The sequence below is a fragment of the Kryptolebias marmoratus genome, linkage group LG9 (genome assembly GCF_001649575.2).
Source record: "Kryptolebias marmoratus isolate JLee-2015 linkage group LG9, ASM164957v2, whole genome shotgun sequence".
NCBI classification, from domain to species: domain Eukaryota; kingdom Metazoa; phylum Chordata; class Actinopteri; order Cyprinodontiformes; family Rivulidae; genus Kryptolebias; species Kryptolebias marmoratus.
This window is the reverse complement of record NC_051438.1, coordinates 16144396-16165323: the sequence shown is the minus strand read 5'-3', so window position 1 is coordinate 16165323 and position 20928 is coordinate 16144396. Positions and strand designations below refer to the sequence as shown.

At 42.2% G+C, this 20928-nt stretch overlaps 1 protein-coding gene across 5 annotated transcripts; it reads left to right on the top strand.

Moving 5' to 3' along the window:
* The first annotated feature begins 7685 nt into the window (after positions 1 to 7685).
* rgs14b (regulator of G protein signaling 14b) lies at positions 7686 to 20928 on the top strand. 5 transcript variants are annotated; one of them, XM_025007630.2, is made up of 15 exons: positions 7686 to 7926; positions 12513 to 12534; positions 12708 to 12859; positions 12986 to 13078; positions 13861 to 14004; positions 14089 to 14262; positions 14360 to 14432; positions 14547 to 14629; positions 14757 to 14975; positions 15200 to 15273; positions 15582 to 15708; positions 17195 to 17276; positions 17882 to 17934; positions 18454 to 18550; positions 19701 to 20928. In XM_025007630.2, the coding sequence occupies exons 1-15, from the start codon at positions 7804 to 7806 to the stop codon at positions 19952 to 19954; spliced, it is 1770 nt and encodes a 589-aa protein (XP_024863398.1). In that variant the 5' UTR covers positions 7686 to 7803; the 3' UTR covers positions 19955 to 20928. The 5 variants fall into 5 exon arrangements, with proteins under 5 accessions (XP_024863398.1, XP_037833426.1, XP_037833427.1 ...); XM_037977498.1 differs by lacking the exon at positions 7686 to 7926 and adding an exon at positions 8493 to 8657 and having other exon boundaries at positions 18454 to 18529; XM_017424076.3 differs by lacking the exon at positions 7686 to 7926 and adding an exon at positions 8494 to 8657.

Here is a 20928-nt window from a genome sequence, read left to right as displayed (position 1 = left end):
GGAGGCCAGAATTAGCCCTAGTCATCCATGCAAAGTCCACTCCATCCTCCATCCTTCCCTCCCTCCTTCCTTAGCCCATCCCTCCACTTTGCACTGGCTTTACCTGGATTATCCTTCAGCCACCTGCTGTAGGAGGAAACCAAACAAACAGTCATTCCCAACCCCATTCACACACACACACACACACACACACACATGGATAGATAAATAAAATAATAAAAAAAATTGCCATATGGCTGCTGAGAGAGAGAAAGAGAAAAAAAGCTAAAAGACACTCAGAGCAGCGTGAGGACTCACAGCATCTTAGCACATGACATATAAAGGATTATATCTCGGCGCTGAACTGCAGCTACTCTTCCTGAGTTCATCACCCGACGCTCAGATCCCGCATAAAAGCGCCTCGCGGAGGGGAGAGGGTGGAATTATTGTTCCATATATCCATTACAGGCCAGACGCTGGTAATCTGCTCTGTGCGGTGTGTGCTCCTGTGAGCAGAGCATCCAGCCGGATTAGGGAGAATCTCCATGCTGAGTCTGGATTAAAGCATTTCCAGGCTCTTTTTTTTCTTCCGCCCCACCAAAAAAGTGAGCGGTGTAAGGTAGCTGCTGCACGCACCACATCATGATGATGGCCCCGAGGTTGCAGTCAGGAGTTTACATCCACTCATCGCAGACATGAACGTCATATTCATTCATTCATTCATTTGAACCATTCTTTAGTTTGTTTTAGGGTGGAATGATTACACAGCATACAGATTCAATGATTATTAGAAACAAGAACTGGGTGAACAAGTTTATATTTATTGTAGATTTGCTCAAATTCACACAAGGTCAGAATTATACAGACATGCTCAAGTATATGCATCCACTCCTCTAAAGTTTGGTTAAATGTTCCTGAGCAAGTTGCACCTCAACCACTCACTCTTTGAATCCATCAACAAGCTCCAGGTATAAAGCTGGTTGGATATTTGACCACTTGTCTCATTCCAAATGGTCGACACAGTCCATAAATCTGTAGCAGGGTTGAGGTCAGGATGCAGTATTCAATCGGAAACCAGTTTTGGATCATCGTCCTGTTGGGACACCCAACTCTGTCCCAGCTTCAACGAGGTGAAGTTGAAGAATTCGGAGGAAGTCCCCCTCCTTGTGATAATCTTGCCTGTGTTTTGCCATGCCATGCCTCTTGCTAATCATCATCATTCTCGTCACCTGTGTCCTCAGTTAATTGCCTCCCCTACACCTGGGCTGGGCCCTATATATTCTCCGTCTCTACTCTCCTCCAGTGCCAGATTATGAAAGCCCAACAGCAAGTAATTCTCCAGCGTTCACAGACTGACTTCTTGTGCCTCGACCCTGCTCTTGCCTTTTGGATTTTTCCCCACGCCTTGCCCCTGTCGGGTACTTGCTGGTTTTCGGATTTCTGGACATCGACCCCTGCCTGTGACCTGGATTTGGATTTCTCGCCTGCCCCACTGGTACCGTTGCTTGACTCTGGATCTCCCGGCTTCGACCCCCCCCCCGCCCGTCTGACCAAGAGTTAAGTTCTGCTCCCGCGGCCTACCTTTCGGAGACGCTAGTTCTCACATCCGTTCCTGGACTTCGTTCTGCCGCTACCCTGCAAGGATCGTGTCTCGGTTCTCCCCACACCATCATCCAGGTCAGTGTAACCTTCTCAGTCTGTGGTTACTTCCTGGTTTACGTGAGGATAACAAAATCATCTTGTCTCTTCTCAGTGCGGCGATCAGAGGCCCTCCTGCTCCGCTTAGCATTCACCTCGCTGTTCAATAAAGAAAAGTTAACTGTCGACTCCTGTGTTTGGGTTGAAATTTCGGGTCCGCAATCCGACTCTTGTCACTCCTTCGTTGCTCCGTCTACTTGCATGAAGCTACCACTACCGTGCTTTAGGGTTGCTACAGTGTTGTTAGGTTTGAAAAGCCCCCCCCCCCCCGACGACTCCACACCTACGTCTTGTTATTGTGGCCAAAAAGCTCCAAGTTTTGGTTTCGTCTGGCCACAAACCGTTTGGGTTGTCCAAGTGCACAGCTGCAGATTTCAGTCCAGCTCGAAGGTGTCGATTTTGGAGCAGGGAGGTTTCTCTCTCAGTCGGCACCCTCTCAGTCCATGGCTTCATGTGGGCAGAGATACAGGGTTTCCAGCTGCTTCCAGTTCAACTATTTCCTTTCCTTTGAACGTCCCCGTCGCTGAGAGCACCGGTCAGTCCAACAGGTGCTGTCAAACTAATAATTTTTAAGCTCCCAGCTGCAGTCGATCACAGTCGCTAACAAGAGATCAAGCCAATTTGTCCACCCAGTTCTAGTTTTTTAAAAAATCAAAAGAGCGGTTCACATAAATCCTCAAAAGCTCCAAACTAATATGACGTCCATGCCTGTGATGAGTGTGTGTTTGCTTGTAACATACACATTTAGACTGAGACTGAAAGAGATTTTATTTCACAATCAAACACAGGAAAGCCCGTAACAAAACAGTGTGAGTCTTCAGATTGTATTTTTTTTTTTTAGACCTCAGAGTCCTCTCGGTGTGACTGAAGCTGAAGCAGCACTCTGAGCTGCCTCGACCCGCTGCCTCATCCTCTCTTTGTGTTTAGCTGCCAAAAGGAAAAAAAAAAAAACAGACTTAACGGGCAAAAAGTGAAGCACGAACATAAACTTCATGAGAAATAAAGGGGGTGGGTGTCAACTAAAGCTCATTATCTGAGAGTTGTTCATTAAAAGTTTAGGTTTTAAAGGTAAGTTTTGGCACTGAAAATATCCTAAAATTCAACTTTGGGCAATAAAAACAAGTGTGAATTCAAACATGTCAAATTTTCTCACGCTGAATTGATCCAAAATGATATGGAACTGAATCATGTTATAATGCCACTAGTCCTTTTCATGACATGTTACTTTTGTCATGTTACACACCTGACACAAAACACAGAAAACTGTCATCTCCTACTTTTAATTTGACTTGAACAGAGCGTTTTGGAGATGTCCTATAAAACACAGTCAGTGGGACAGAGTTAAATCGTTAATATTTTGACAGAAATGCGACAGCCTGTTTCAGGAAACTGACTTATTATTCTTCCCTCCTCTGCACGAAAACTGACACTCTCTGCAGACGTTACCTCAAAAACACAACAAGGAATCTGTTTCGCCCCTAGAGCACGTTTTGCTGTGAGTCCCGTGCATGACTGGGACAGTGACTAGATCCACTAAAATTTATCTTTCAGCAAATCAAAACATGATTTGAATCTTGTCATGAAGTTGCCGCTTACTGTAACCTCTTCTGCTCATACGCATTTAGGACACAGTCGTCATGGAAAAAAAAAAAAATCCCAAAATATTTTTATGAATCAGCTTTTTATGAATCATGGCTGGATTTGACTACATTTGCATGAAGACAGAACCAGCTGTTCACCCTTTTTCTTGCCTTCGTGCCAAGTTTTATTCTGGATGTATCTGTCCTTTAAATAAAAGACTAAACCCACATCACTCTTTTTTATTTAACTCTTAAAGAAAAGGGGTAAAGAAAAAGCACAAATAACCCAAACTCAATCCTTACCGGTGTCTTTCTTCAGCTTGATCTTCATAGCCACCCCCATCACTGTGATCAGGGCTAAAGCTCCAATGCCGCAGACCAAAATGAAGATCAATCCGTTGTCTGAACGGTGGTGGGCGGACAGTTTCAGGCACAGGAAACACACAGAGAATGACTACGTTGCTATTTCAGCTAAACTCTGCCCGTCCAAGCTACAGATGGAAAATGAAGCGTCAGAAAGCAGAGGAGTCTACTTACTATCATAAGTGACAGTGAAGGCTTCGGAGGCACACTCGCCACACGAGCTGTTCACGCAGCATTTGTAGTCGCCTTTTTGACTTGACATGACTTTTTCCAGGTAGAGCGTTGTTTCATTCGTCGTTCCTGTGTGTTTCTTTCCATCCTTGAACCATGTGTAAATCAGGTTTAAATCTGGGATGTTGTGAGAACATTTAAGCGTGACTGGACTCCCCTCTTTCACACCGGAGCTGTTGACCTGCACCTTCAGGTCTGATGGAAACAACAACAACATAATCGTTCAGCTGTGACAGTATGAGGTTTACCAGCTGAAGCGCGGACAAAGCTGCTGTTAGGATCGTTAGCGGCCCACCACCATGAAAGATGGAAGATCATGTAAGCAAAATACCTCGTGAACCAGATGAAGGATTTGAATTAAACTCTCGGACAGTAACCGTTTGGGTGAACGTCTACGATGGGATACACTTTGGAGTCAATTTAACGTGGCCGCCACAGGTTGTCAGTCAGAGCAAACACAAAAAAGGCTCAAACCCGGCCTGCTCCACAGACGCTGAGCTAACCTTTGAGTCATCTCCAACACACAGTGCAGGTAAAGTTACTGTCAGGGTTTAACATCGTCATTCCTCGGCAGAAAATCATCTTAGCTGCATCCAATTTTTTTTTATATATCTCTTGATTTACAACAACAAGAACTATCAAATTCAGAAGGTAAATAAAGAAAACAGCAACCAGGAAAGCAGAAATTTGTTGAATCAGTTTAGATTTTTTTTTTTTTTTTTTTTTTTTTTTACTTGTAAATCAAACTGCCGCCCTTTAGCCACAGGTCTCACATGATCTGTTTGAGCACAGACTGTGTTTTGGGGAGGATTCTCAGCTACTACCAATCCAAATTGTTGCTCAGCGTCTTTAAATTGGACGGAGATATAGGCCTTTTTTTTTTTTGCGGCAGCCATCTTGACTCGAATCCTAAAATCTGTTGCCAAAATGTGAAACAAAGATGGTGCTCGACCTGTTGGCGCTCGTCAATCAGCTGTAGTTGTTCATGAAAAATCTTTCAGTGGTTCAGGAGATTTTTTTTTAACAAAGAATAACCAACAATTACATGATCACCCGCCTTTCATCATCATAAAGAGGTTTTTTTTCATCTCTTAATTCAAAGTAAACAAACAGAAATGGACTAACCACTGCATGAAGATTCGTCAAAATAGCTCTGACAACAACCTAGAGGGGAAAACGTTGAACGTTAGCTGCTTTTTTTCTTATCTACAGATGCTCATTTGAAGAACTTAAGTGCATTTGAATTTATTTACTTGTGGAAATGTTACAGCCTTGGCACTCCTCAGTGGCAGAACAGAAGCACATATTAGCTGAAATAAGACAAACACGTTATTTTAGAGCCAACACAGGACACGATAAGCAAAAACAACACATACAAATAGTAAATAACTATATATTTGCAAGTACTTTTTTTTACCTATCAGAAGAAGTCCAAGCAAAAGATACATCTCTGTTCTGATCATCATCTGACAAATAAGACAGAGTTAGAACAAATTATGAATTAAATGCAATGAAAAACTGCTTATTTTTAGACATATAACACACTGGGAAACAGTCTGTGGTGTTATATACTCGATATATAGCATTAAAAGGCTCAGATGTCTTGACTTTACCTGCGTTTCTGCTCCGCATGCAGACTTGTGTGATGACCTGTTCTGCTTTGCTTAAACTAATGGTCTCTGCAATAGAAAGAGCTCCGCAGAGCAGATTATAAACACTGATAACGATGCAAATTCATTCATTCCTGGAACTCGACAGCACAAACACTGCCACTGTTTATCTGCTTCGAAGGTGACACCAATAGCCAGCCGTCACAATTTGGCTGCCAAGGCTTACATTTCATTCAGTTTATAAAAAACAAAAAAACAATTTACACTCAAATTTACAAGTCAAAGCTTCACTTTATCCCTGATTGAAACTCTCTGAGTCCGGTTGGGCAAAAATAAGCAGCTTCCAAGTGAAATTGATGACATTTGTATGAACGTAACAAAAATAGACAAAACGTGAAGCAGAGGCGAACATGCAAAGACGTCCACTGAGGGACAGAGGAGGGCTGAAACATAAGCTGCTATCAGGAAAAACTGTGCTTCTCTATGCAAAGTGCCTACTGTCTCTACAAAACACTATAAATTTGGACTAATACTATGAAGAACGTTGCATATATGTGTGGCATTACAGCAAAACTGGACGGATTCAAGGAAAAAAGGTGGATAAAATTCATATACAACCTTCATAATCAGTAATTTATTCAAGCAGTGGCCAGCAGAGAGCACTGCTGGGCTTCTCTTTCAGATAGATGGAGGGTTCGGAGAGCACACTTTTAGAAAGGCAGGGTGCAAAATGGATGAAAATGTTCTGCAATGCATTTTTTTTAGTTTAAATTTTAGGCCACAGAGAGAAAGTGATCGGATGGCCTGGTCTGAGAAACAGATTTGCATCTGAGCTGAAAAATCATATTGAACACATTTGCAGTCGGTGCTTCTGGTTCCCCTTTGGTTTCTGTTTTCTGGTATTTTCATGTGAACTAAACCTAGAAACTGCTGGCCAGTCCTGCTTGACCTGCAAAACTACTCTAATTCACAGTTTTACAAGCAAAAACAAAAAAAAGGGAGCAACAGTTTGGGGAAGCTCAGCAGAGAGGGAATGGATTTTTTTAACCCGAGTCCTTCATATGTTTTTGTTCAGCCTGACCCCCGGAAACTCTTCAGAAGGCCCAAAAACAAATCTGACCCATGACTAATTTATTTACTGATCATCTTCTAGACTTTAACAGGGAACTATGAGTTTTTCAGAAGTTGAGAACATGACTGCTGTGCAAATACAGTCGGTTTTGGAGCGAAGGAAGCAATTTTGCTCCACTTGGACTCCCAACAAGCTTTAAAATGTCTTCAATGACGTCCATTTTAGCTGCTGATGAGACAACTTTCATCCTGCATTTTGTGGTCATCACAGCAGCTAAAGAGCTTTGTTTCTCAAAGAATTCATTTGGACGTATTGTCAGCGCTGAACCGTAAAAAAAAGCTGAATTTCCTGACATGCATTTATTTCTTTGCATTGTTTTCCTCATCTTCGTTGAATATCGTATTGTGTTGTAAACAGTCTGAGAAGCATTTGTTTTTTTTAGTTTCTTAAAATGCCTTTAAGGTCATTTTGAGTCTCTGCATTTTATGTCTTTGTTGCTTAAAATGTTTTCAGACAACTTTAGGTCATTTTGAGTGTTATTTTGCATACATGCTCTATAAATTACAAGCCTCTACATTGATGTAAAACCTCACTAAGTACTACTTAAATAGGTTTTACTTTATCTGTTGAGTTGATCTTTTTTCTTTTTCTTTTGTTTTCCACAAATATGTATTTTAATGATCTAATTTCAGACATTTCTGTGACATTCAGCTGTTCTCTCTCACATGCTGCTCATTCCTATTACTGTACATGTAAACATTTACTGAAAAGGTCACAGCATGTAAACTTTGAGCTCTGAGCACAGATGACTGTCCCTTCATGAGCATAGAGCCACTCTGTTGTTTTCTTGTCACATTTTGCATGTTATATTTACTCCTGCGCACATAAAACCCTAAATAAACAGGAGCAGCTCAGGGCCAAGCGGCTAGGCTAACCTGCTAGCAAAGTGGCAAAACTATCAGAATTTTTAAAAGGTTTTGTAATAAAACCACCTATAAATCTTTATTACAATAATTCTTCAACGCAACACGTTAAAATGAGTAAAAATGCTTCGAGATGCAGGTAAATTTTGATTTAAAAAGTTGTGAAAAAGACGTTAGTTGGGCCAAACCAAGCACCGTTAATTAAACGGACGAGTCGCACCTGCGCATGTTGGTTCTGCGCATGTCTGAACTCCGGGGTGGGAACGCCTGTCTGCTAGCATAACGCGGTGCTAACTATCACCTCTGATGTTAATTTAGCATTTTCTTGTCTTTTCTTGTTTTTAAAAATGGTTGCTTTCGGGGCGCTTTATCACAGGTTCACCTGCTTGGCAAAGTTTGCAGCTCAGAAGCAGCACAGGAAATATGGCAGGCGGTGCACTTCTGTCAGCGGCAACACAGAGACAGGAAAGGTAATTAGCCAAGCAGCTAATAGCATTTTGAATTTTTAATCTGTGGTTTGTTTTGTAACCTAAATGAACTTCCTTTATTTTCAAACCATACACACTAATTCAAAGTGAGGAAGTAACTTTGTAAATTTAGACAATTTGCTCTTTTTAATAGAACTTGTATTCATATATGTAGTAGGGTTTTTTTTTAATATAAAGCCTCTGCAGCGTTATTTGTTTTTATAAATAAGGAAATCTTTGGAGCATTTCCACTGAGCAGCAAACCTTTTGATACATGCAAAACCAAAACTGCTCAGCTGCAGCTGCACTGCATTTATTTTTATTTTAGTTTTTTCAAACAGAGTAAAGCACCAGCAAAAGCCAGGCCAGGATAGGCAGACTGTACAGTGACTACATGAGAAGCACAATGAGTCTGCCTGTGTCCCCACATCACAGAGTTTCTCAAGATGTAGGTTGAAAACAGTTTGATCATAGTAACCAGACTTCCTCTTTTGTGGCTTGTTGCTATGGCAAGACTTCCCTTCTAGGCAGGAAGTGACAGGAAGACCCAAGTGATGCGTTTTTTTGTGTGTGACTGTTTGTGTATGAGAAGTGCACATGAAGTTTGGGTGGAGCACTCTGCTGCGTTTTTTGACGGTTTGCGCCTCATAGAAGATTTCAGTCTCTTAAAAAAAAAATCCCGGACCACCATGGCGAAGAACTTCAATAGTTTGGGGATCCCTGTTGGCCACATGGTGAGTTTGCACCACTGCTGAGAGGGCTGAGGTGGTTCTGTCGCTGTGCTCTGTGCCCACTGGTTTGTTTGTGCAGTGGTTCTGGATGTGACAGGAGTTGTGTGTTGATGCAGAGTCTGATGCTTTTATTAGATGCCGTCGTTATGGAGCATGGAGAGGGCAGAGGAGCAGTTGTGCTGTGTTGGCTCGAGCTGCCTGCCTTCACTCCTCTGCAGGGTCAGATCCAATCAGGCTGCGTGGCTACATTCGGTTGCCACTGAAAACAGGCTGGGCCTTTTCTGAGCCAGAAGCAGAAACCAAGCCATGCCTGTTGTCCAATCTGTCAAGTGTAGGCTGACTTGGCTTGCATTCACTCGCTCTGAGACCTATTGCGTTTCCTGAAATGGTTCAGCTCTGAAGAAAAAGTACCCTAGATGTATTTTAACGAATCCAAAAGGTCTTGGATGTTGAGTTATTTAAAAAAAAGGGGTTGCTCTCTGTTCGCTCGTCTGTCGCTGCTTTAAGCGCAGATAACAAAAAGTGGACAAGTAAACAAATGATTAAGCATTTATTTTGATAGAAACTAGGTGAACTGTATCTGACTTCCTGTTGTCCTGCCTCACAGCAAACACTTAATTGTATTTTGAGTAGTTCTCGGCTGTAGCCCTCAGCCCATTAAAACGATATCACACTAGGCTGTGACTCTTGGAGACTAGTTGAGGACTGAAAATGGGAAGAAATTAGGCTAATTTTTTATTGAAGTCTCACTGAATTCTGAGTGTTTGCAACCAAGTGACCGGCGGACCACATGGCTGCATTTTAAAAGGGATAGTTTCCTTGTGCATGAATGGCAGAACTACATTCCTGTGCATTATTTAGTTGTCCACCTCTGCCCACGTCATACACACCCTGGCTCGTCTTTCACCCACGAGGAATTGGACCTAACGGTTCTATTCTGACGTTTGACTCAGCTCATCAAAGGGAACTGGTTCTTTCGGCCCCCAAACTGGTCTTCCGACTCTGAGACGGTTCTCAAATACACGGCTCTTTGAGAATGTGCTGTTGAACCTGTTGAACCCATCACTAGTACCCAACATGGCAGCTGCCCCCAGGTATATGATTGAATCACTTTTTAATTGAAGACAGGTGGATTTTGACCTGACAGTTTTTTAAATAATTTATTATTTATCATTGGTGTGGTTCATAGATCTTATTGTGTGTCCTCATTTTTGTACACAGAAAAATAAATTTTAGCCCTAAACAGCCAGGTATTGTCAAATAAACAAAGAAATCATCAATGCATTTTAATTTATGTTCACCTTTCAATTCTACTTATTCCACAACTCATCTAAAAAGTTTATAAAGTCATGTGGGGTGGACCAGTCTAGAAAGGTGAGTTTGGTGAGAAGTTTTAAAGGTTGGGAAGTGGTTAATGATGCAGATGGGGAAGTTGAAGGTGGTTTTAGAAGTGGGGGCGCAGAACGGTTGAAGGCTCTGAAGCCCATCGGGGTGGAGCTGTGAAAGGGAGAAGAATCATAATTTCAATGAATTACTAGTCATACAGCTAGTTATTGAGGACGTTAATATGTTCAGTGTATGTTTGGACGATATGACCAAAAACTGATGTTGCAGTATTTGGTGGGCTTTATCTCAATATTTTATGTACGTGGCCATATTTTAAAATCCTTGTTTAGTCACTGCATCTATTAGCCAATGGTGTAGCAAAATTGTGACTCACAGACACTTGTTCCCTCATCAGGGTAAAAAAACAAACAAACCTCTCAACTGTCCACTCATGATACAATACCGAAGGTGGAGTCCAGCTTCAGAACAAAAAAAAAAAGTTTCAGTCTGTGCAGAGTGGGTGAGTGGTTTCTAAAACAACTAATATAGCTCATGTGTGGGAGAACACGGAAATCCTTCTGACCAATATTAATACCATCAGACTCAGATGCCATTTGGTGACAACAGGCTAGAACGAAACATGAGCAACACATAAAATCAACTGGATGACAACAGCTGACAGAGTTTGAGAACACACACAAACAAACCAAACACCTAACACTAATACATGCACGTTGTAAGTAGGAATACCTGAAACCTTTCAGCATATAACACAGTGCTGGAGGCTGGAGGGAAGGCGAGAGGGGTGGGGGTCTGCCCGAGTTTCCTGGATGTCAGGTGGAGCGACCTGTGATGCATTAGAAGGGCAAACTTATGAATTAGACGCAGATGGCGAAAAGGTTGTTAAAATTGATGCTTGATAGTTGCAACAAAGCCTTTTTAAGGTATCGCACAAGGAGCAATGCGTGATCTATCGAATATATTCGTCCCTCCCTCTCCTAGTTTAGTAAAAATAAAGGTTCTGGTGACAAATATGGTCAGCAGTTCTGGAGCAGCTGAAGTATGAGGATAGATTTGTGGGTTAAACTGGAAAGAAGAGCATTTCAAAAGCTCAATTAGATGTAGGGTGTTGATGAGCGAGAGAGAGAGACAGAAAAAGATAGCTGACAGTGAGAGCAGATGAAAGTAAGTGGAACGAGAGATAATGATGTTTATCAAAAGGATAAACTATTCCACGAAGGACAACACCCACATTGTTAACCCGAGGGAGGTGGCAGACTGTGGAGCAGTCAGTGGAGGCATTCAGAGAGCGTCGGCTTGAAACCCACAAACTCTGTTTTGTCACTTTTGAGTTTGAGGAAATTGTAAGAAAACCAGTTCTTAATTTGTGCTCAACGGTCAGAGAGGGAAGAGAGAGGAAGTGGGGCTCGTGTTGTATCTCGCCAGACGTAAAATGAAGCTTGTTTCAGTCTGTTTTCTTTTATTAGTAGATTTAAAGTAAAGAAGTCATGTCATTATTTTCTTAATGAGTTAGCTGTAAAAGCTATCTCAGTATTAGCTAGAGTTTGAGAGAAAAGCTGAGTAAATAGGAGATTAGAGGAAATACAAGAGTCGCAAACAAATTCACAAAAGACTGATTAAAGTGGTCATGAAATGTGCAACAGCTGAAGATCTAAATCATAAAAGTGCTCCAGTTGTCACTCCAGATTAAAGATAAACGTGCTGTAGTTTTATTAATGTGATGTTAAATGACACATGATTAACAGTGACAATACGGGCTTTTTTTGAATTTTTTTTTTTTTTTTTTAATAAACCGCCACAGTCGGTTTGCAGTTTTTTTTCATACTGTAATATCCGGCACAGACAAGAGCACGTGTGGGAGGAAACGCAGACATACAAACTCCAAACAGAAGTGCATGTGAATTAAAAACAAACCCTCTCCATGCCCGTTCAAATAAACCACCATAACACCTGACTGCAGAGCTGGGATCTTCACCGTGCGTTGTGTTTTCTCAGGAACAGTATCGTCACGTGGGGCTGCGTTGAAGCACGGTTGCACAGGTTCAATCAGCTACTGTGATCAAGAAGCTTTTGCAACATGAATTTTGTGCTCTGAAAGCTGAATGAGAGCTGTTGTCATCGATGTTGTAACCACTTCCTGTGAAAGCCGTCTTGGCTCGTTGCAGTACGTTGTTACACGGAGCGGAGGAAAAACTGTGTGCAGCTGTTGTTCACATTTCACTTCCTAAATGTATGTATTTCTAGTTCGAAGAACATGGTGTAGCTGTTGCTGATATGTTGCAAAGTGTCCTCAGTTCTTTTTTCCTGAACACTCACTGAACCTTGTGTGTTTTACACATCTGCTGTAAATTTATTAATTATTTCTGATCCGTCCAGTTAATTTCGCAACTAAAACAAACATTGATCTGAAACAGAAAAACAGAAGAAGTGGTCCACACAGCACAGACAGAGAGGTTTTATGCCGGTGTCTTTCCTGTGTTTTTCATTTCTGCCTTTTCTTTGTGTTCACAGAGCCAGGCGGTGTCAGATGGAGGTAAGCAGTTGAAGTCAACATGCTCGCCGCTTATCTTTTTTTACATCTCTCACTCGGGCGATCTGAAACACGTCTGTGCATGAAAATATCTGATTCAGTCTGACGCTTGAGTTTTTTTTTCTTCTCCTCCTTTTCGCCGCTGATAAACGATTGTCTTTGTGATTGCGCTGCAGAGCTGAACATGACTGCGCGCGGCTACGGAGGCAGCAGCTCCAGCCTCCCAGGGACTCCAGGCGGAGACGCCGACCCCGCCAACAGCGTGCTGAGGTGGGCCGTCTCGTTCGAGAAGCTGTTGGAGGACCCCTGTGGGGTCAGCTACTTCACGGTGAGGAAACACTCTGAGCAGTTTTGGATTTTGAAGAAGTTTCGAAACAACTTGGCGATGTTTTTTTTTTTAGTTGCACTAAGAAAACCACACGTGTTCACGGCGTTCGCCTGTGTTTGTCTGCAGGCCTTCCTTAAATCAGAAGTGAGTGCAGAGAACATTTTATTCTGGCAGGCATGTGAGAAGTTCAGGAAGATTACCCCGACCTCTTTGGATGAGGTATGATGGCTGCTTTTAAATCAGATTGAATTTTACCCACGACGCTGTTGTAACACTGGGAGCTACGGTGGTCAGTGCTGCGGTCTCGTAATCTCTGAGGCTGCCGGTTCAAGCCCAAGTTGGGTCAGGAAGAGCATCCGGGGTAAAATAAATGCCAAATCTTTTATGCAAGTTCACTTACTGTGAAAACCCTTGCAGAAGGGAGCATCTGAGAGAAAAACAGCTGTTGTAACTCAACGTTATCTTTTATTAAACACACTCTGTCACCATTTACTTACATCTTTTTGAAGTTGTATCTTTAAGAGAAGTAATATAGTAGTTCCTCAATGTTGTATTAAATACCCACCTTTAAGTGCTGCAAATGAACACAAATTTAGTTTTCTGTTGACGGTGGTGATGAAATGAGCAGTCCCACGAAAAAATAGTTTTTTTTTCTAATTAATTCTTCTGCCAACAAAATGACAAATTACATATTTACCAGTTCTATGAATGCTCAGCTTTTAGGGAAATTAATTGCCTATTTGAAACTTATGACTTTCATCCTGGGGCCTTGGTGGATGTTTTGCTACAGGGACTCCAGACACAAAGGAGAGGCCCTCTGTCACTTCATAGTTTCACATCTTAGATCATAAATTTTCACTTAGTGTCAAAATTATAATTGTAGTTTATGGCTTCAATTTGGAATTGTCTCAGCTGTGCCGTCGTGTTTCTGTTTGAACGGTTCGTGAAATATGATTGGGATGGAAAGCTGAAGTAAATAAAAGCGTAACCCCTGCCCGCAGCTGAAAGCAGCAGCTCGTGCCATCTACAATACCTACCTGTCCGAGAGCGCGCCCGAGTCGGTGAACATCGACGACGCCGCCAAGACGGAGGAGAAGGACCTGGAGCAGCCCACTCCGGACATGTTTAACAAAGCCCAGACACAGGTCCGCATCAGCTCCTGTTCCGTTAGTAAAAACAGTAGTTTGTAGGTTGACTGTCTGCTCCTGATTCCCCTTTTCTCACGTCAGATCTTTAAGCTGATGAAGATGGACAGCTACAGGCGCTTTGTCCGCTCTCCCCTCTACCAGCGCTGCACCTTGGCGAGCGTCGAAGGCAAACTCCTGCCACAGATCGCCACAAAGCCTGCACACATGGGGTCCTGGGAGGACGTGGTCTCTAGAGGCCCCTCAAGTGACAAGAAGGTACATGAGCTGATGGATAGGGGGGAAAAAAGGAAGTGTGAGATTTGAGTTTGGCCTTTACCGTAACTTTGTAACCTTTATTCTTAAACATAACAAGAAGTCGGACTCTAACAGCTGGCTGGGTGGGAGGAGTGCCTCGGAGAAAGAGCAGAAGAGAGGATCCTGGGGAGGTAGTGCCTGACATTTATTACGTTTTGTGCCTCTAAGTCAAGAAATATTTGAATATTTTGTATTTGTCTAATTTGTCTTCTTTTGGTTTAAATTTGTCTCTAAAAATCTACCAGATGTCCAAGTCTCAGGAGCCTTGAGGGACTCTCATCTATCAACCAGTAGTGTGGGGCTTGTCTCCCTCCACAGGCAGGCGGAGGTTAGTGCATTTGTGACAAATGTTGCTGGAAAAGACTGAGCTCAGTCAGTCAGAAGTTAGTTAGTTAGTGCAGTTTTAAACTGTTCAATCTTTAAGTCTTTTCCTTCCTTTCCCCTCGGTGGTGTAGAACGGCCGCTCCAGTCCTCGCCTGCCTGAACAGGGGGGTGGAAGTGGAGGTCGGCTGGGTGTGGAGGGAGGTTACTGCTGCGTCTACCTGCCAGACGGGAGCGCCTCTCTGGCCCCGACACGAAACGGCCAACAGATCAAAGACATGCTGGCTAGCCTGTGTGAGAAGAGAGGCTTCCCTCTGAAGGATGTCATCATTTATCTGCATGGCAAGAACAAGGTGAGCGTTCCTGCTCCGTGTGCCGCCGAGGCAGCCTCAGTCCCACGCTCGAACAGCATTTGGGTTATGCATGTCATAGATGATCGACCTCAACTTCCTCTCACCATTTTTGAAACTTTTTTTTCTTTTTGGTAAAGCTATGATTTGTGTTTCTATATAAAAAACAAAAGAAAAAACAGTTTAATTTCTTCCTGTCTGAGACATGATTTCCATCTGTCCCGCAGCCCTTATCTCTGGACCAGGACTGCTCCGTGCTGAGAGATCAGCAGGTCACTCTCGAGCTCAGGGTGACGTTTGCGTGAGTCAGCTGAGTCACTTTTCTTTTTTTTTTTCACTCCTCCTCCTCCTGTTTTTGTCACCGCAGCAGGTTTTTCACACCCACATCCTCACTATAGCATATCATATGTCACAGTATGAAAGGTTTAAAAGAAAGTGCTGGTATGGGACGCATCAGCTGGCTCTCTTTCATTCAACGTGTTATCAAGCGACTTTTTCAAATTAGGTCCAAAATGATGTTTGAGCAAGGAAGTAATTGTTTTTTCTTTTGACTGATTTGGGTCCAGTTTGTTGTGTGCGGGTTGTTAATTATGCGTGTTTGTGTCACAGGCTGGAGATTGCTTTCACCAATAAAACGGTGGGAATCATGGCGAAGTCCAGTAAGACTCTGCTGGACGCCCTCGCCGTGGTGATGCAGAAACACCACCTCAAACCTCAGGAGGTCTTGGTCACCATGGTGAGTGTGTGTCGAGCACGAATGGGACCATTATATGAAGCCTGTTCTGAGTGAGCGAATGATTTAAAAATATGTGTGTGATGTAAAACTAGTTTAATTATATCCTCAGTGGATTTGAAGTTATTTCCTGAACCCTGTGAGCGCTTTGAACACAGAAGTCATGCATGAACGAGTTTGGAGCAGTTAATATGCGACTTCAGTAGCACATTTCTGTAGCTAAACTCACCACAATTATTTCAAAATGGCGTCTTTCACATTTTAAGTGTTTTTGATCCTGTTGATCTGCACTGTCAGTCTCTGTCGCAACTGGAGGTTTGTTAGAGTTGTTCCTGTTCTGGTACAAAAGGAAGGTACAGCATTTTATTTTGTACACAAAGTTGTCTTTTATTGGAAAAAGCCAAGTTGGCAAGTTGTAGGTTGACCTTTGGGAAATATCAGCAAGCTTCTAGCCAAGAAGCCTGATCCTGGCTGGACCGGTAGAATCCAATGAAATTTGTTAGTTTCCATAAACCGACTTTTAAACCTCATTCCAAGAGTTGAGGATGTCACTCAGCTGTGATTTGGGATTACTGTAAAGTGTGAATGCCAAACTTTATAAGAGAGTGGGCCAACTTTATTCATCTGAAAATGGTCCACACTTTCTCTGGATGGTTTTGTTCTTATAACAGGCTATAGATGCTGCATTTTAAAAATAGATCCTTCACGTGTTATAAGGCCATGACAGATTTTAGTTTAAGTTTCTTATAGTTTAACAAGCAGCACTTCCACTCCGGAGCATCACACTAACACCACCGTGCCTGAAACTGGTACAGAGTCCTCTGGGATTGAATGTTTTTCATTTAATCATCCAAAAATGTCTCTAACTTTTTTCTTCAGAAGGCATTTTAGTTTGTCTGTGTCACCATCTGCTTCTGTTTCTGGAGAATATTCCCATACTCTAGTCACAGATTGATTTGTTATTCTTCAAAAAAATAAAAGTCTTCACCCATCATTAGTCTACTGCATGCAGCTGTAAGACCAAATAAATGTGGAAGCTGCAGGAATCCCTTATTTCTCAGATCTTCACTTTATGAAACTGTTTTAGTCGATCTGTTGTGGGATACCAGTGATGAGGTCTGAGGAAGTCAGTTTTGTTTGTTTACATGTTTTGACCTAATGCAGAATTATTGTTTACCCTCCAAATTTCTTGATTTTTAGATTTTTATTCAATGAAGGTAAATGTTGCACAAAGAAACTGTAAAAGTTCAGTGTTTTTATGAGTTTTGTTTGTAAACTTCTAACTTAAAACACCGATTCTAAAGCAACAATTACTGCGTCAGTGTGTGAGATGATATTTGGATAAAACTGAGTGTTACTCTATTTAACAGCATCTCCTGTGTGTTTTCTCCTTCTGTATAATGACAGACGTGTCCTCTGCTCACAAAACTCTGACTGCGTGTCAGTATTTGTCCAAAAGAAATCCTCCATCCTGATTTTTCTCTTTCAGGTTGGCAGTGACGAGCCCCTGAACCTGAGCAGCTCTGTGTACAGACTGGCCAATAAGACGATCCGACTGGACAGAACCAAAGGTTAATATGTTTGACCCGTTTATTTCAAAGACCTGCTTATTTGCTTTAAAGTGAGCCAGACAAAGTTGGAATTGCATCGTTTCAGCTGCTGTTCTGCACAGCTCCCTGAATCACAGGATTAGAAGAAGCCTAATGAGAAACTTGACTCAAAGTGGAAGTAAATCAGATAAAGGCGATCTGCTCCCTGTCAGCTGTGTGAGATACACAGGCCACACTTCATGTGCTCTCTTAAGCTGCACGAGTGCCTCCTCCTTCTCATTTAATTGTTTCTTAATGGCCTCCAAAAAGCCTTTACTCTCTGCAACTAGCTGAGAGGAATCTTTCAGCGTTCACTCAACCTCTCTGGTTTCTTTAAGTCTCCGTGATCGTCTCTTTTCACTTTGATTTCTCTCGTGTGTGTGGGTTTTTTCTCTCTCTGTGTGTCTCTTTATTCTCTCTGTGGGTCTGAAACGTCTGATTGAATTTGGTTTATTTAATGCTGTGTCACTTTCATTCCCCTCACTGCTAAGACACCAGAATCGGCCTCTGGAGCTCACGACACTCAGGAGAGGAGAGCTGCGTGAAAGCACGGTTAGAAACTGGGTGTTCTTTTTCTGTGAACGCAGGTAAAGACCAGACCATCATCTCCAGAGGAAGTGGTTCGTCTGCTGCCGCGCAGGTGAGGTGTGGCTGAAAGAAGCACGTTTTAAGATTCATTATGAAAAATAAAAACAGAACATTTGACACTTTCACAGAAATAATAAGTTTACTATGTTTTTATTGAAAATCCTAAACAGTAACGAGTAAAAAAACTGATTTCTGGGATACAGTTTTGCATCTGTGAACAAAAATAATCCACGTTTTACAGTTTTTGGTCGTACAAAATGTGGCTGAACACCTCACTGGTCACAAACACTCGGAGTTCAGTGAGACTGCAACAGAAAATTAATGTATTTTCTTACAATATTGAGTCAAGTTCTATTGTCCATCAGTGGCAGCCCGGTGAGATGCTGCCTGTCCAGCTTTAAGTCCAAACCATTTTTGATCTGGATACTGAAGTCCCCAAAGACACCTGCTGCCGTCTTTACACTTCGTCATGTTGACAGTGAATCTGTTGGGTTAAACCTTGGTGTTTACAGTTTGATGTGGGTGTGGAAGGTGCTTGGTGTGACCCTAACTGGATCTGATTTGGTCTCAGGGAGGAGCAGTGGGGGCAGGCATGGAGCCTAAATCGTCGCTGCCGACAGACAGAACCAAGACGCAGCACAGACCCAGTAAGAACCGCGAAATGGACGGTAGGAAACCGCGCCGGGATTCAGTTGGGCTTTTTAACTTGGAGACGGCAAGAAGTTACCAACTTCATGTCTGTGTATTCAAACAATGTGTTCAATTCTTCTTTTTTTTTATCAAAAACCAAAAAAAAGCACATAAAAAAACAACCTTTTGACAGCCTAAAGGATCTCCATGTCATGTTTACAGACTAATAATCAGTGTCTTCTCTGTCCTGAGCAGCTTTAAGTCAGCTGGTTGACCGACACTTTGTGTAAAACATGGCTACAGAGACGCCTTTTTGTCTTTTTAACATGACACAAAGAACAGCAAAAGTAAATCTACACCTGAAGATGTAGCAGACATGCTAAAAAGAACCAAAAAGGACATGTATACATATATACACACTTCTTTTACTTCGATATCAGATCTCGATTAAGTGGTAATTCTTTTTGTGAAATGAATTTAGTGTTTACTCCTTAAAGGGACTGAAATGAAGTGTTTACGTTGAGTTAAATGTTTCTAAACCGTTCATTTTGACTTGGAGAGTTTTTATGGAAATCTCTGCTTTTTATTGGAAGCTCTGTGGATCATCCTGTGGTTAAAACTCAATCCTGGTTAATAGAAGCACAAGAAAAGGACAACAATACAATCATCTTCTTTTTCTTTCAGCTGTTTCCTTCTCAGAAGTCACCACAATGGGTCATCCTCCATCTAACTCTGTCTTCTGCGTCCTCTGTCCTCATTCCAACTACCTCCATATCCTCTCTAACTGCATTCATGTGTCTCCTCTTTGTCTTTTTCCTGGTAGCTGCATCTCTAACATCCTTCTACCAATATCCCCACTGTCCCTCCTCTGCACATGTCCAAACTGTCTCAGTCAGGCCTCTCTAACTTTATCTCCCAGTCCTTCAAGCTGTGCTGTACCTCTGATGACCTCATTCCTTATCCTGTCCATCCTTGTCCCTCCCAAGGAGAACCTCAACATCTTCAGCTCTGACACTTCCTGTTCTGTCTCCTGTCTTTTTGTCTTCAAACCAAACAACATGGCTGCTCTCACCACTGTCTTGTAAACATCACTAAACTATACAGTAGATGGAAATGCTTTATGGTTTTATTCATGTTCTGGGGGGAAAAAAACATCCACAATGAGCTCCTCTTGTTGTTCTGCTTCAGGGTTTCTGGACATGCTGACAAGGGCTCAGTGCTGCAGAGTGGATGACCAGCGAGGTCTTCTGACCAAAGAACATCTGGAGGTTCCTCTGTTCCTGCAGCTGCCCTCGGAGCAGGCGCAGGACTCCGACGCTCCCAGCACGACCAGCTCCTCCACCACTGACTCCAGCACAGGACCGGAGGACAATCAGATCACTTCTGCTGCAGCATCCGAGGAAAGCTCAAAGCCCAAAAACATGAGGGAAACAACAGTTTGATGGAGAACTGTTTGTAAAATGGACAAAACAAAAAAAAAGAAGAAAAGATCAAAAATGAATTCTCCTAACACTGAGATGTGACTTAAGTCCGAACGTATTTGTCTAAAAGCACTTTTTGTTTTCACCTGTTAGTGAATAAGCTCAGAGACAACAGAGACCTACAGACTCTTCACTGATTATTGGCCTTTTGGAGGTTTTCTGTAAAAACAACAACATAAAAAAACAACGAAAAGGTCATAGCAAACATTTATAGTGTCATTTTAAACACTACGGAGAATGTTTGCTAGAAATGTTTTAATGTGTCCTAAAATGCATGAAATGTTCAATCAGTAGCCTGTATGATACTGTACAGTTTATTTTACAAATCACGGTTTGTTTTCTAATAATAATTAGCTTTTGTTTCAGCTCTAAGTTAATTTTTATCTGGCGCCAGGGCTTCATTCTGTTTTTGAGTGTTTTGCATGATTCTGTTTGGGGTTTTTTTCGAGGTGGGGAAATATCTTCCAAAGATGAGGTTTTAATACTTGAAATTTGTGTTTATTTCTGTGTGCTTTCTTATCTCTAATGCATGTACTCAGCACTTACTGTTATATGTGTGTGTTTGCACCTTGTGAAGCCCGGATCAAGCCTTTATTTTATATTTTTTCTTTTCTCTGTCGCAGCTGACTGCAGCTCAGGGACTTCTCACGGCTCACTGTAAAACAAACTGTTAATGAAGAATGAGCGTATTTTACGATGTCAGTATCTGTTGGAGGGTTATGTGGTTTAACGCTCGGTGAGGATATCTTTTTATTTTTATTTGAGATGAATCGTCGAGGTCAGTTCTGGCTCGGAAACACTCCCTTTCGGGTTTGAAAGAGCTCAGTGGAACGACTGCGTGACTCATGCAGGATCAAACCAGACGGATCAGTTTTAATTGTGCATTTCCGTTTGTCTGCTAGTTTATCCTGATAAAGAGAAATTGCCTCCGAGAC

Bases quoted from the DNA above. Each gene is read 5' to 3' on its own strand.
- rgs14b (XM_017424076.3), top strand. From the start codon at position 8,508: ATGAGAAGTGCACATGAAGTTTGGGTGGAGCACTCTGCTGCGTTTTTT. The intron at 13,079-13,860 runs GTATGATGGCTG...CCCTGCCCGCAG, and splicing joins CCCCGACCTCTTTGGATGAG to CTGAAAGCAGCAGCTCGTGC. The intron at 15,709-17,194 runs GTGAGTGTGTGT...TTTCTCTTTCAG, and splicing joins AGGAGGTCTTGGTCACCATG to GTTGGCAGTGACGAGCCCCT.